Here is a 14024-nt window from a genome sequence, read left to right on the forward strand (position 1 = left end):
CCACTATCAACTTTACATAAATTGTTTACTTGTTATATACAAACCTCGAGATTTTTCTGAGTGGTGACAACATGGTCTTTATTTCTGACAATTTGGTCGATGTGTTTTGCCCTCTCTTCGATTCCACCTAAAGCTCTGTCGAACTTTTGCAGTTTGGCTTCAAAGCTTTCCCAAACATCGGCCAATTTCGTTAAGGTGTCCTTCCTGCCTTCCAAATCGGACACCAACAAAGACCAAGCTTTGGTCACCTATTATCAGTCAAATAAGAATTTAATCTTGAAAATTTCTGATTTAAAATGCGTACCTCGTCGGACTGTTTCTGTATGGTTTGGCGGTTACGTTCGTCCGCTTCTTTGGACAGTTCCTCTGTCTTTTCGCGAAGCAAATCTAGCTCGCTAGACTGATTCTGAAAAAGTTTAAATGTTATTAAATTCAAAGAGAAGTCAATGACTGGCCGGTTTGATAAACCAATACCGGAAACTTTAAAAACATGGCTTGATGATGAGACAATCTAAATTTAAACAAAAGTGCTATTTGCATTATTCATTAGTGTGACTTTATAAGATTTACTTTTAAATAGTTTTTAGTTGAGTAAACCAAAAAAAGTTTGAAAAACTTACATGAAAACGTGATGAAACTGCGTTATCACTTAATTCATTTACCACCGGCATTTCTATGAACTATCATCATTACCAAATTTAAATCCAAAAAAAGCACAAATTACACTTAGGAAAACTGATTTTTGCGTACAACTAGTATCAACAAATACATCCGCTAATAACCGAAACGTAAACGAAACTAATTTCTATAACGTGTCCTTGTCGTTCCAGCAACGTTAAATAAATGCATAAGGTTCGTATGTCGTATCAATGAGGTAATTTTCTATATCAGACTTGAAAAAAAAAACGAGATGACATCACCGCCTTGATTGTTCAACCTTTACGGTTTTAGTCGGTCTGGTACCGGCGGAACCCAAGGAGAAAGTGAAAGGGTACTAAAGGTCTTTATACCGTAGCCATTTTTTTGGCAGGTTAAATGCAGATTCTAGAAAATATAGCTGAACTTGAAATAAAATTATTAGAAGCACAGTTCCTAGAAAACGGGTTTATTAGAAATGATAAGATAAGTGATTATCTGTGGAAGTGTACAATTGTTTGGGGCGTCAGACTTCAGTCATATTACCAGATTATTTTATATTGTTGTAAATTTCAATTAAAATTCCTATAAATATAAACTACGCAATCCAGAAATGGATGAAAAGTGATTGTTAAGCACCAAAAAAGTTAAAAGTTTAAAGTTAATTAGTATAATAACTATCTAATCATAGTTAACTTTAAGACAATATTTGCTTCCAAATTAAAGAACAGATATTAATTAAGACCATATTTTATTATTTAGAAATGTATGTGATATTTAATGATCAAAACACATCGAGAGTAAAGGTCCAATAATTTCAAAATACTGTTAGTAAGTAAAAAATGTTATAGGCGAAACCAACATAAATACTGGTCATATTTAAGGTTAGATTACTTAAGTATGACCATTATTTATGTTAGTAATGACCGATTCAGGTCAGCTCAGGCAAAGTATACTACCTTGCACATATTTAAGAGAAGGAAGATTGTAAATTTACAGCAGTTGCGTAAATCTGAGCACAGTGAAATTTGTGATTGATCAAAAATAAAACATTTCTTGACCAATCTTGAAAAATTAAACTCACCTGTATATCATTCAAGGCGTGACTAATCTTCTGAATGTTAAACTGCAATCCTGCCAAAGTGGACACGGGTTCGTCCACAAACTTGGTTCTAGCCACCACAGACTTGACCTTATCCAAAATTTGCAAATATTCCTTCCACAGTTCCGCGTCCTGTTCCAACTGAGCTTTCTGTGACTTGGCCGAGTTCAAAGTGTTCTTCAAGGTTTGCGTGTGATGTTGCTGTTCTCTGCTCAACTCCTCCTGCTCGTAAGGCGTTAAACTGGGCCAGATTTTATCAGCGGCCTGTTGGAGTCCGTGGAAAGCTACCTCTTTAATGCTGGATTCTGAGCCGAAGAAGATTTTGTGTTCTTCCAAGTCGGTGACGATGTTTTCAAAGTCTACACCGTCTTTGTGAAGGTTTAGACGAGTTTCTGCTTCCTTAATCCAAGCGTACAGTTTTTGTTTTAGTTGGTCGTATTCCTCGCGGAATTTCTTGTTGTCTTCCAAATATTTGGATTGTTCTTGCAGTTCTCTTGGTAGGGAGTTCAGTAACGAGTTAGCTTCCGACAGTTGCTCTTGTAATGATCCTGGTAGTGTATCGTCATTTTTAACGTTTTCTTGTAGTTTCCTCAATTTGTCTAGGTAATTGTTGACATTTTTACTTAGTTCTTGGTGTTTCTTTATTTCCTTGTTTACGCTTCCAACGTCTCTATTGAGCAATGGTCTGGATTTTACACCACCTTCGTTGGTATGAAGCCAGTCTAGTATTTCTTCCAGTTCTGCGGCTAGTTTCTTGTACTCAGCTGCGGTGTTTTCGTGTTCTTGCCTTTGCTTCTCAACGGCTTTTCTTAAATTGTTCAAAGATTGTTTGAGTGTCTGAAGCTGCTCGGTTATCTCATTTCTGTCTTGCACGTTACAATCTTGGGCAATCTGAAGGCCTTTATCAGTCGCTGACGCGTGAAGAGCATCACATTCCTGAATTTTCAGTATAATGTCATCGTACTTTTTGATTTTCTCTTCAATTGTGCCGCCAGTTTTTTCAACATCTCTAACTATCTCCGTGTATTTAGTTATGAACGTCATAATATCTGTAATTAAGGCTAGATATTGTTCTCTCAATAGCAACAGTTGTTTTAATTTGAGTATTTGATCTTCTATTGATTTAATAAGTTCGTCTTGCATGTTCATCACTGCTTGAAGTTCAGTGGCGTTTGCTCCAGGTACAGTGCTGAGTTTGGCTTTATCAGCTTTGACATCTTTGAGAATTCTTTCGTAAGCTGATAGTACATTCTGAACGTCTTCAACACGAGCTCCTAGTGGTTTGTTAAGTTCGTGAAGCTGATTTTGGACTTCTTTAACAAAAGCAATACTCTCAGCTAAACGTGCTTGAGCATCTTTGATTTGTTGTATGTTGCGCTTCAAGTCTTCAGTTCTTTCCTTGATCAAAGAGTCAATGCGATTATGCCGGTCTTTCAAGTTGTTTAACATTTCTTTTAAAGTTATTTTGTCTGATTCGCTAATAGTTGGTAAAATGGCTTTGCCTTGTTCGGAGATTTTGTTGATTTCCTCCCCAACTCGTTGCGAATCTTGGATTAACTTTTCGTACTTCGCCAGTTGTTCGTCCAAGACTTCTAAGCTGGACAAACGGATATCAGTTGATGTGGCTACTTCAGCTTCCTTAAGCCAATTTACGCAACGATCAACATCACTCTCAAATTGCTTTCTTCCTTGCAACAAGTCAGTGAGAGCTTCAAGTTTTAATTTAGACTCTTGAGTGAGTACATTGTATTCATCCTTCACTTCATCCAACAGGTGTTGGAGACGCTCACGGTCAGCATCATCACAGTCTTTCAAAATATCATTACCCACATTAAGCAGGTTCTTCAGATCGCCTTCATTGAACTCTTTTATTTGACTGTCATAAGCTTTGGCTTGTACTATCTCTTTCTCCACTTGATTAGCTTGTAACGGAAGGTAACCGCTTAATTTACGTACCTCGGAATTTTTGTTCTTCAGCCAAGCCTTGGCTTTAGACAGATCTGTTTCGAAATTACGTCTAGTTTCAGCCGCTGAATTAAGACGGGCTATTTCCTGTTTAGCTTTGTTAACTAGGGCCACTTGCTCTGCTCCTAAACTTTTCAAAGAACTTTCCAATTCGCTAAACTCTGAAGGTTCCAATTCACTGCTCATGTTATTGACGCGTTTCAGTAAAGCGTCTTTGAGAATCAGCTTGTTTTCTGCATCTTTCAGTAGGTCCTTCAAGGAATTCAAACCTTCTTCAACTTTTGAGCTTTCAAAACTTAGAGGTTTCGGTTTCTGCAACTCTGCTAACTTGTCCTTAACCCAGTTTCTTGCCTCGTCAATTTCGGATTTGGCGCCATCGATACCTTTACGAGTCATTTCAAGTACTTGAGACTTTCTTTGTAGTTTTTTCGTTATTTCATTGTAGCGGCGGTCTGCGGATTTAACCTGTTCTTCGACTTGTTGTGAATCCAGGTTGTTCACAATTTCAATGACTTTAGAAGCCAACCTTTTCAGCTCTTCTATTCTAGGAGGTCCCAGTTCTTCAAACTCGTCTTGAATTTCCTTCAAAGCGGCTTGTTTTTGTGCACAATTTAGTCCAGATCCTTTGTCTACAGCGTCGATTTTCTTATTCAAATTGTCAAACCATGTGTTGACCGCTTGTAGCTGCTGTTTGTATTGGTCAATAATTTCTTGTTTACTTTGTTTGTCCGCTATAACTGTTAGTAAATTCTTTTCCAGTTTGTCTAGAGACTTAGCTAGGTCGCTGTCAGCTCCACTAGGTCCGGAAAGCTCAGTGGTTAAATGGTTTCTACGTTGAGCGATATTGGCTAAAAGCTCGTTCATTGCATTTAAGTCCTGTTTAGCAGCGTCGGCTCGCAATTTGTTTGGTCGGTTCTTCCATTCCTTCACTGCATCTTCTTGTTTTCCAATCCAGTCTTTGAGGGCAGACTTTTGCTTTTCCACTTCTTCCAATTGGGAGACAGATAAAGACAAATTGCCGAGGTGGGCTTGAACCTAAGAAAAATTTGTTTTAGTACATGTAGTCGAAACAAAAGACCGCAATGATAGTAAGTTTGGTCACAGGACTTTTTTAAGTGCAAACTAAGTCGCTAAATGTATGGTGTAATGACCAAATTACCTCTACAAAAGCCAAAAATTTGCACAAATTTTTCAATTCAAACAACACTAACCGCTGTGTATGTTAGCACTTACCTTGGCAGTACACTTGTCTAAAAAATCTACTAACCTTACTGATTTGGGTGTCCACATTCTTAATAAAACCTCTGGAAACCAGCTGATCCAAAATCAACTTCAGTTTGCTATCTTTACTGCCTGAACTTGTGGATCTTTCGTGAGTCTATAGCAATTAAGTGTTAAAGCGATGCAAAACACATAAGCACAGTGCAAAAATCAAACCACACTAAGTGAGCAGATTAGCAAATTTGTGAAGTAATTTAAAAAGCGTATCAAACTTAAGTTTACCTGATCGATAAGGTCTTCTAAACGAGCCCAACACTCCAATTCCTGGATTGGAACTGGGGGAGGGAGGGAATCTTTGGGACTGCTAGGTCTGCTGATTGAAGCCGTGGCATCCTCGCAAGCCTGCACCGCCAAGGCTAGTTTGGACTTTTCTGCTTGTAATTTTCCATGAAGTGACTGCAAGAGATACACAGGATAACCTAGAATTTCCACAGATTGACTATGCTTACCTTGGCGATCTCCAGAGCCTCAGTGGCATCCTTAAGGGTGTCAATAGGCTTGTCTAGTTCCTGATCCACAATAGGCTCGTATTCATCCAGATTTCGCATTATACTATCCAAAGTGTCTTCATACTGCTTGAACTTGGCCAAAGAATCTTCTAACCGATTTTTAATCTGCAAGGCAGTTTGTAAAAGTGAATTGTAGCTGTCTTGGACGTTGTTTAGCTGTCCTTCAATATGGTCTTTAACAACCGGTGCCTCTTTTACATACTTATTTATTAGACTATAGCCTTTATCTTTAACATTATCCAACACAGATTGGTAGTTTTGAATATCTTTGAGCAACACTTCATGCTGCACGATCTGTTCTTCCGTTTGTTCCCTGTTTGTGATGTACAGAGAATTGTGAGCCATCAACTGGAATGAGACTTGTAACAACCATTTCTCTGTGTCTTGAAGTTTTTGTTGGTAAGTGGTGTACTCGGCTAATTCAGCTTCTAAAGATTCCTGCAATGATTTGCAAGTGGTTGAAGCATTCTCAAAACGGGCGTCTAGTTGCTTCATCTGCTCTAACACTTCAGGTTGCTTTGACAACTCGCTAAGTTCTTGAGCTTCACTATTTAGTCTTACAAGGTCTTCCCTTTTCTTAGCAATTTCATCCTGTAAGTGCTTGTAGCGTTCCAGCAAAGTTTTCATTTCACTTATCTCTCCTTTAGTGCTTGGAGTCTGTTTTAGTGACCTTTCAACACCGTTAAGCCATTGGTCCAAATTTCTTTTAGTTTCATTATACCCAGACCATCTTGATAGAGCTGCTTTTAATTGAGCTTCAGTCGATTTTAAGTCCATATTGAGTTGGTCCCAACTATTCCTCAATAAAGTGGTCGTTTCTCTTAGTTCGTTTTGTTTGTCTGGTGTGGCCGTATTAATGACTTTGGCAAAGGCTTCTTGTAATGTAGACAACATTTTCTGACCTTCATTGAGATTAGCTGCAACACCCTGAATTTTTTCAAGTTTACTCTTTACATCTTCTTCACTTCCTATATCGATGCACTCTTGTATTGTGGAGTGTTGAGATTGCAGCCATTCCTCTAAAGCGACTTTAGCTTTGACAAATTCAGTATGATCGGAGAGATTTTTCTCAACTTTAGAGACCAATCCTTGGGCACCGGTTAAAAGATTCGTGTAGGCGGACTGTAGTTGAACAGTTTTATCTCTAACCCAGTTTACAGCACTTAATTCCATCAAAATCTCGCAGGAATCTGAAAGGCACTCGAGGTCAGGTTTTAGAGATTCAATCTCCGAAAGCAAAGCTTTGCAACGTTCCAAGTCTTCAGGTTTTTTATTTTCGCGCTGCTTCTCATCTTCAATCTGGCTGGTAAATTTAGTAATGTTCTTCTCGACTTCTTCGCTGTGACTCTTGAAATCCTTCCAAGCATCCTTGCATCTACTCAAAGATTTTTTAATGTCACCGCAAATGTATTGCAGTCCTTCCCAGTCGGAGTTAAGCTGTTCAATCTCTTCTCGGATGGTGTCTTTACCTTCATCACCTGTTGTTTTCATTACTTCTATGCTCATTTTAATTGTTTTGTTAACCAGCTCGTCACATTCGATTAAAGTGCTTGATATTTGCTCTACTTTGGCTTCTTTCTCGATTATCTGTGGTAATTCGTCTTGCAGATTTGAGCAGGATTGGACTTCCACCTGAAGCTTTCTAATCCATTCCACAGCTTGGTTGTAAGAGCTTTTGTACTGATCATGTTCTTCCACTTGAACTTCCAAATCAGACACGGCTTTTTGTAGTTTTTCCTTCAAACTTTCGTATCTCTTTCCTACTCGATCCAACTCATCTTCGGGAATACTGCTATCTTCCAAGTTTTTACTCTTGAGTTTCTCCAGTAAACTATTGTGGGTAGAAATTTCTTTCTGTACCTGCTTGTATTTTTCCAGTTTCGCCTTCTTTTCGTGTAATTCATTGGCGTATTGATCGTCAAACTGAATTTGATTTTCTTGGTCTTGCAACCAGTCTAAGAACTGCTCTAAGAGTTTCTGAGCTTCTTCTAGTTGATTAGCGCGTGTTTGTAATTTGCTTCTCAAGTCGTTGACGTCGCTGATTAATTTCTCCATGTCCTGTTTTAGATTATCAGTGTCCTCTTGGATTTTTAAAGCGCCAGACTGCTCAGTGTTCATTATAACCCGTTCTTTTAGCTCATTGATGTAACGTAATTTGTTTTGCCCTTGTTCTATGGAAGTCCTGATGTTTTTAACCACTTGAAGCTTATTGTTGATTTCGGAAAGTGTGTTAGGGATATCGACGCAACCGTTAAGTTTATCCCTAGTACGGTCAATCCAGTCTTGACATTCTTGATATAAAGCGCTGTGCTGCTGATGTTCTTGATAATACAGCTCTAGACGTCTCATAATTTCTTTCGCCATAGACAGGATGGCGTTGTACTTTGTGGATAGCTGCATGATAGCGTTACTAACGCGGGAATCTGCGCAGGTTTCTAGTAACTGTTGAGCTTTCATGTTCAGTCTATCCAACTCTGATTGCCAGTCAAACAGTGTCTGTAGATACAGTTGGAATTGTTCCAACACTGCTCGTTTTTCTTCCAAGCTGTCTTGAAGCTTGTTGTAGGACTGAACAACTTTCTCTTGTTGGCTGAGCCACTGCAAAGAGTCTTGGAACTGTTCTTCGTACTCTGTCCACTTAACAATTCCAGTTTCCAATAAGCTTTTAATATTACCAAGCTGTTCAATGTAACTATCAAAATCGTCTTGCAACAGTCCTACTTCTTCTTCGATGATTTCTTTATCAACATCATCAGCAACTTGGCACGCTTTATCACCCTCTTCCAATGCATTCTCAAGTTTCTTCTGTCCTATGGGTATTTCGTTATGAAGGATTTTCACTTGTGATAGTTTACTACCAAGAGATTCTTTGTCTCCCATGGGCTCTGCACATTTTCCAAGTTTCTCTTTCGACAAACGGATCCATTGAACAAACTCATTGGCTGCATCAACAAAAGCTTGATGCTGGTCCACTGTGGCTTTTTGTTTGGCGTATAACTCCTGAGCGGCTTTGGTTAGAGTTTCGTATTTGGTAGAAATTTCCGAAGCAGGGGCTGCCTGTTTCAGGTCTTCGGCTTTAGAAGTCACAGACTGGATCATAGGTTCAAATGATACAATGTCTTGGACAATGCTTCCGGTCTCCCTAAGTGTGGCTTTTCTTTCTCCAATGGGTAAAGCACTAAGTCCGCCTTGTCCTTTCGATTTTATCGCTTTGGGTTCGGTAACTTGTTGTAACTTGGCCTCACGCTCAGAAATCCATTGCTGTAATTGGTTATAAGAGCTGTCATAGTCCGCCCATTGTAGCAAAGCAGTCTCTAAGTTGACTTTTACGGTTGACATCTTTTTGACAATTCTTTCCCAGTCATTTTGAACTTCCTTGATTTCGTTATTGATTGCGTCTCGGCCATCGGATCTGGTGTTTCTCAGTACTTTCTCTCCACAATTCACTGTGGCATGTACTAAGTTTTGCCCGTCTTCACGTCTGTTTATTAAGTCCTGTATTTGATTTAAGTACTGTTGTAAGTTGTCTTTAGTACTGTTTGTGATGGCTTCGGAACATTGTGTAATTGTATCACGAGCGTTATCAATCCAGGCACGCGCTTTATCCAGATTGTTAGCATATTCTTTGTGCTGTTCATAGTTGGTCTCAACTTTTTTCAATACATCCTTAGCAGTACTAAGCTCAACTTGGTAACGGGAGTTCAACTGCTGAAGCTGGTTGTTTACATGAGTTTCCAGAGGGGATTTAAGCAGTGTTTTGGCCGAGTCGTTTAGTTTGTCTATCTGAGATTTGCCGTCTATTAGTTTCTGTAAGATTTCCTTGACGTCCTTAACTTGCTTCTGCTTTTCGTCCAGGGTGGAAGACAAGGCAATTTTTTGATTTTTGATTAGGATGGAAATTTGTTGTAGCCAGTCGGAGATCTTTTCGTACTCGTCTTTGTAGTCACGCCAGTGCACTAAGACTACTTCAAGTTGTTCACGTTGTTGTTTTAGATCTGAAAATAAATTAGGTGCTATAAAAAAATGGCCAATTTATGGTACGAATATTATTTGAGCACGTATAGAACAGATTTGAGCGGAGAGTTTAAACGTTTTTTTGTCAAATTGCTAACATTAAAAACACAGATACTGTGTAAGCAAAACCTATTTTGGTCGATGTTAGTCTGTTAATATAGATCAAAACTTACCTTTAAATAAGCGGTCAAAACTCTCCCTCAATGCCCGTATCTCATTCTTAATAGCATCCTGTCCTGGAGTACTAGTGTTAGGAATCACCACTTGTGCAGTGTGGTCCAGGTTTTCCAACAGAACTTCGCCCTGTGCTTGTTTGTTCAACAGATGATCTAAAGGTCCAGAAAACATCTCGATCGACAGTTTATCGCCTAGAGGCCGTTGTTTCAGCTGGGGCACTTTTTCCTGAGCCCTAGTCATCCACACCTGCACTTCTTCGTAAGCTTCTTTATACGCTTTGTGATCTTTGTACTGCTGTTCCCGGTCGTGCAGCAACTTTTGAATCTTTTGGAAGACATCGTCGAAGCGGTCCAGCATACGTTTAGCTTGGATCGCAGCTTCTTCCGAGCTTTTGCTTTTCAGGATTTCAGCTGCCTGAGTTTTAAGCGAGTCAACTTCTATTTTCTCGCAGCGTACTTTTTCTTCTAAGGCTTTGACTCGGTCCAGTTGGGTTTTCTTTTCCGAGGCGGTGGCTTGCAATTCACTGAGTTCATTGTATTGACTTTCCAGATTTTCAATTTTCTTGTCCAAGGTGTTGATTTCCTCTAAGAGACCGGCCCATTTACGTAAGGCGTCTTCTATCAATGATTTTGTTTCAATCATGTTGGTTGCAATATTTGACCATTCGCTTTGTAAGTTTGCTAGAGTGTGGTTAATTGCATCGTGGCCTTCTGGAGCGGTGTTTGACAGTACATTTTGGGCTAGTTCAACCAGTTTTTGGATAGTTGCAAAACCTTCTTCTTTGTTAAGAATCAAGGTTTGTATGGTTTCTAGTTTGCTTTCCAAGTCTTTTTGAGTGGCTGTTTGCACAGCAGCACAGTAAGACAGTTTGCCGTTCAAATCTTCTAACCAACGTTCGCACTGTTGAACTTCATTATTAAAATTGTGATGACTGTTAACGTATTGCTGCCACCTTCCAGTTAGTTCCTTAACTTTTTGACAAACTTGCTGATATTTCACACCTAATTCGGAGATCTGGGATGGCCTGTTGGACAGTCCTTGGTTTAGCTGCTGAATTCTTTCTGTTACCTGATCAATTTCAAGTTCTTTAGCTTTGATTTCGCCTTGCAAATTTTTAAGTACAGTTAACTGCTTCTCTTTTTCTGCTGCAGTTGGTTTTAGGTCTATAGAATGCAGCTTTGAATCAGTTTCTTTAAGCCAAGACAGACAACCGTCTCTGAGTTTTTCGTACTCTAGCCAATTTTGAAGCTTGGCCTCCAATTGATTGATAGCTTTTTCTATATCGGATACTAAGGCAACCCATTGCTGTTGTGACACTTCCACTTGGCTTCTGATATTCGATTGTCCGTGGTCTATTGTGCCTGGGATAACGTCATCTGCTAAAGTTTTAACAGCAGCTAGCTTGCTCTCTTCTTCTTCAATAGACACTGCTAATTTCTAAATTAAAAATAAGAACAATGTTAAAAAGCACCATTACGTAAAAAACACTTACCTTAAGCCTTTCAAGATTGGATAGCAAAGACACGCGTTCTACACTGGTGTCACCCCATAAAACCACTGAGCTCTGTTTGGAATCCACCCAATCACTGACTTCTTTGACAGCCTTGTCAAACTTTTGATGGTCACTAACAATTTTCTCGTAACGCTCCACAAAGCTTTGGGCGCGTTTCTGCAACTTTCCATGCTGATCTGTAACCTTAGTGATTTGTTCTTCAATGTAGGCGTTTTTGTCAGGAAGTTGTTCGACTTTGCTTCTCAAATCCACAAAATTCTGCTGATGCGTAGAAACCTCATGCAAAAGATTCCGATAGATCTGCAACTGAGCTTTCTTCTCTTCCAAAGTAGCTTTCAGTTCGATGTCTTGAGGAAGCTGTCGCTCTATTTCTTTACACCAACGCTCAACACCTTGCAGTCCGCTGTCAAACTCAGACCAGACGTTCAGTTTGGTCTTTAAGTCTCGATCTGCCAAGTTAAGCTCGTCGAAGAAAGCGTCAAAGGCTTGTTGAAGTTCTTCCAACTGGTTAACCACAATTTCCCGTCCTTCAGGTGAAGTTGAGGGATAAAGCTTCTCCCCAGCTTCCACAGTTGAATTGAGCAGTAGAGAGCCGCTGCTTTTCTGCGCCAGTAGCTCTTCCAGCACTTTGGCTTGCTCGGCCAAGACATTTTGAGAAGCGTTTCGTAATGTTTCTTTACTGGCATCAAACCTATAACACAAACCTGTACACTCTACTCTATTGAAGTTAAAACCACCATACTTGGCTCTTGAAGAAGATAGCCACTCCAAACACTGTCGGTATTTCTCATTGTAACCTTTATGATCGACGTAAGCTTGTTCACATTTCTTAACAATTTCTTTGGTGGTCGCTTGCACAGACTGGAATCTCGACGTGATTTGTTGAATGTTGATCGAGATTCTGGTGTCGCCACTGCTTTGGACTAACTCTGCCGAGTCGTCCGAGATCTTGTCAAAGTCGTGTTCGTTTTGTCTCAGGTTTGTCACGAGGGCCTAAAAGAAGCCAAACTTGTTAAAATAACGTCAAAATTGTTTTATAAAACACCGAGGAAAGTTAATTCCTACACCTCATAGATGGAGATAAACGTGGACAGTACAGAATTCCAACACCACAGAGTGTAACAAAAGACAGCACAGTAGCTTTAGGTTTAAAGGAAATAGTTATGTTGTAGAAAAAGACGTGAATACAAGGGTAGTGGTAGAAAGTGTATGTCTTACTTGCATTAGATGACCTCCAAGACGATTAAACTCTTTGAGCTGCTGAGCAAAAGCGTCAATGGACTTTAATAAGATCTGAAGGAAAATTGGTTTATTAAACATATTCTGTTGTCTGTACTATGTTGAATGAAAATTATTTTTTACTAAAAGGGCACAATGGCCCATATTGCTTAAATTTTAGATTCCAGCTGAGGCGCCCTTAATTACAATAATAAAATTTAGACATAATACTGAATATTACCAAGAACAGTTGTATTATCTAATTCTCATCTTACACTACTCACCTGATATTTCTCCAATTGCTCTTTCTTTTCTTCTTCCGTCGACCTGGGCAAATAACTCTTCAAAGTCTGTTCCGATTCTTTCAAAAAGGCCAGCAGTCTCTCCATAGCATTTTCATAGTCATTCCACTGTTTCAATCGGTTTTCCAAAGCGGATTTCACGTCTACCAAAGTACCGTGGAACTTGTCTTCATCAGCCTTAAGACTAGCAACGTCCCTTTGCATAGCCTCTTGAGCACGAGCCGGCAACATAGAAATGTTGTTTTTGATGTAATTCTCTAACTCTTTTAGTTTAATCCCGACTTCTGTGAGAGAATCTTCGATTTCGTTTACTTTGGCTAGACGTTCTTCTACGATTGGTTTGTTGCCGCTGTAGTCTACGTAACAATTTAGAGTGTCCCAAAGTTGCTTTTGGTTGTCTTGTTGTGCTTTGAGGAGGTCGTAGAATTGTTGATACGAGTCCAGACAGGTTTCCAGTTGCTTGATGTTGCTCTGCGTGGTTGACAGCAGAGAGTCATAGCGTTCGTTGATTGATTTGACGTTATTTTCAATATCAGAAACTTGGTCTTTATTGCTGATGAGTTTGATAAGAGACGTGGCTTTTTCAGTGATTCCTTTAAATAATGTATGGATTAAGAATAAGAGCTGCAAAAGCAATATCCTGGACTTACCGTCAACTACTCGTTTATAAGGTACAATTTCTTGTAGAGAAGTTTTCTGTTTAAGAAGTTTTCCTCTCACATCTTGGATAGAGGTCCAAGAGGAAGTGTCCAATTTAGTCTGTTTTTCCATGGTGTCCAACCAAGCCAATGTTTGTTGCAACATGTCTTGATAACTGGATAATTGTAAAGTCTGTGCCTGTTGATGTTTTTGTTGCACTACGATACCTAAACCCCCCCAAATCAAATTTGCACCTTATAAACTTCATTAAAAGCTGTTAAATTACCGTCTGCTAATTTCTCCCATCGCTCTCTCAAATCTTTAACTTCATTCCGGATGGTTTCTCTTCCAGACATAGCAGTGTCCGGTAAAATCCTTTCGGCTAGTAAAGACAACGCACTAATTTTTGGCTCTCCTTGCTCTTTTTCAGACAATAGTATCTGCATTCTTTGGGCGATAGCTTGAGGATTATCGGACAAATCGCCACTTTGTAAAGTCACCAACTGGTCTTCTAAAGGTTGTAACCATCTCAAAGTTTCTTCCAATTTTTGCTGGTATTTTTCATGGTCTTCAACGATACTTTCCCATCTGTTTATAGCGTCCTTGGAAAGTCCTAACAGGTTCTGGTACCTACAACAAATCATTGAGCATTTTTTTAGAAAAATTTT

The 14024-nt window shown here is 39.3% G+C and overlaps 1 protein-coding gene across 4 annotated transcripts in view; it reads right to left on the reverse strand.

The window, feature by feature from the left end:
• Positions 1-14024, reverse strand: part of Msp300 (Muscle-specific protein 300 kDa) — a 60491-nt gene that overhangs the window by 25651 nt on the left and 20816 nt on the right. For 2 of the 4 annotated variants that reach the window (XM_081977914.1, XM_081977915.1), the window contains exons 13-25: positions 13643-13986; positions 13368-13583; positions 12700-13310; positions 12416-12490; positions 11940-12190; positions 11177-11888; positions 9681-11121; positions 5434-9488; positions 5207-5380; positions 4971-5081; positions 1721-4738; positions 305-406; positions 45-248 (exon numbers count right to left, since the gene is read on the reverse strand). In XM_081977914.1, coding sequence (XP_081834040.1) covers positions 45-248; positions 305-406; positions 1721-4738; positions 4971-5081; positions 5207-5380; positions 5434-9488; positions 9681-11121; positions 11177-11888; positions 11940-12190; positions 12416-12490; positions 12700-13310; positions 13368-13583; positions 13643-13986 — 11314 coding nt within the window. The remainder of the gene's footprint in view (positions 1-44; positions 249-304; positions 407-1720; positions 4739-4970; positions 5082-5206; positions 5381-5433; positions 9489-9680; positions 11122-11176; positions 11889-11939; positions 12191-12415; positions 12491-12699; positions 13311-13367; positions 13584-13642; positions 13987-14024) is intronic. The other 2 variants (XM_081977917.1, XM_081977916.1) reach the window with 2 other exon arrangements.

The sequence above is a fragment of the Ips typographus genome, linkage group LG4, assembly GCF_016097725.1.
Source record: "Ips typographus isolate SLU linkage group LG4, UJ_Ityp_2.0, whole genome shotgun sequence".
In the NCBI taxonomy this organism is placed as follows: Eukaryota; Metazoa; Arthropoda; class Insecta; order Coleoptera; family Curculionidae; genus Ips; species Ips typographus.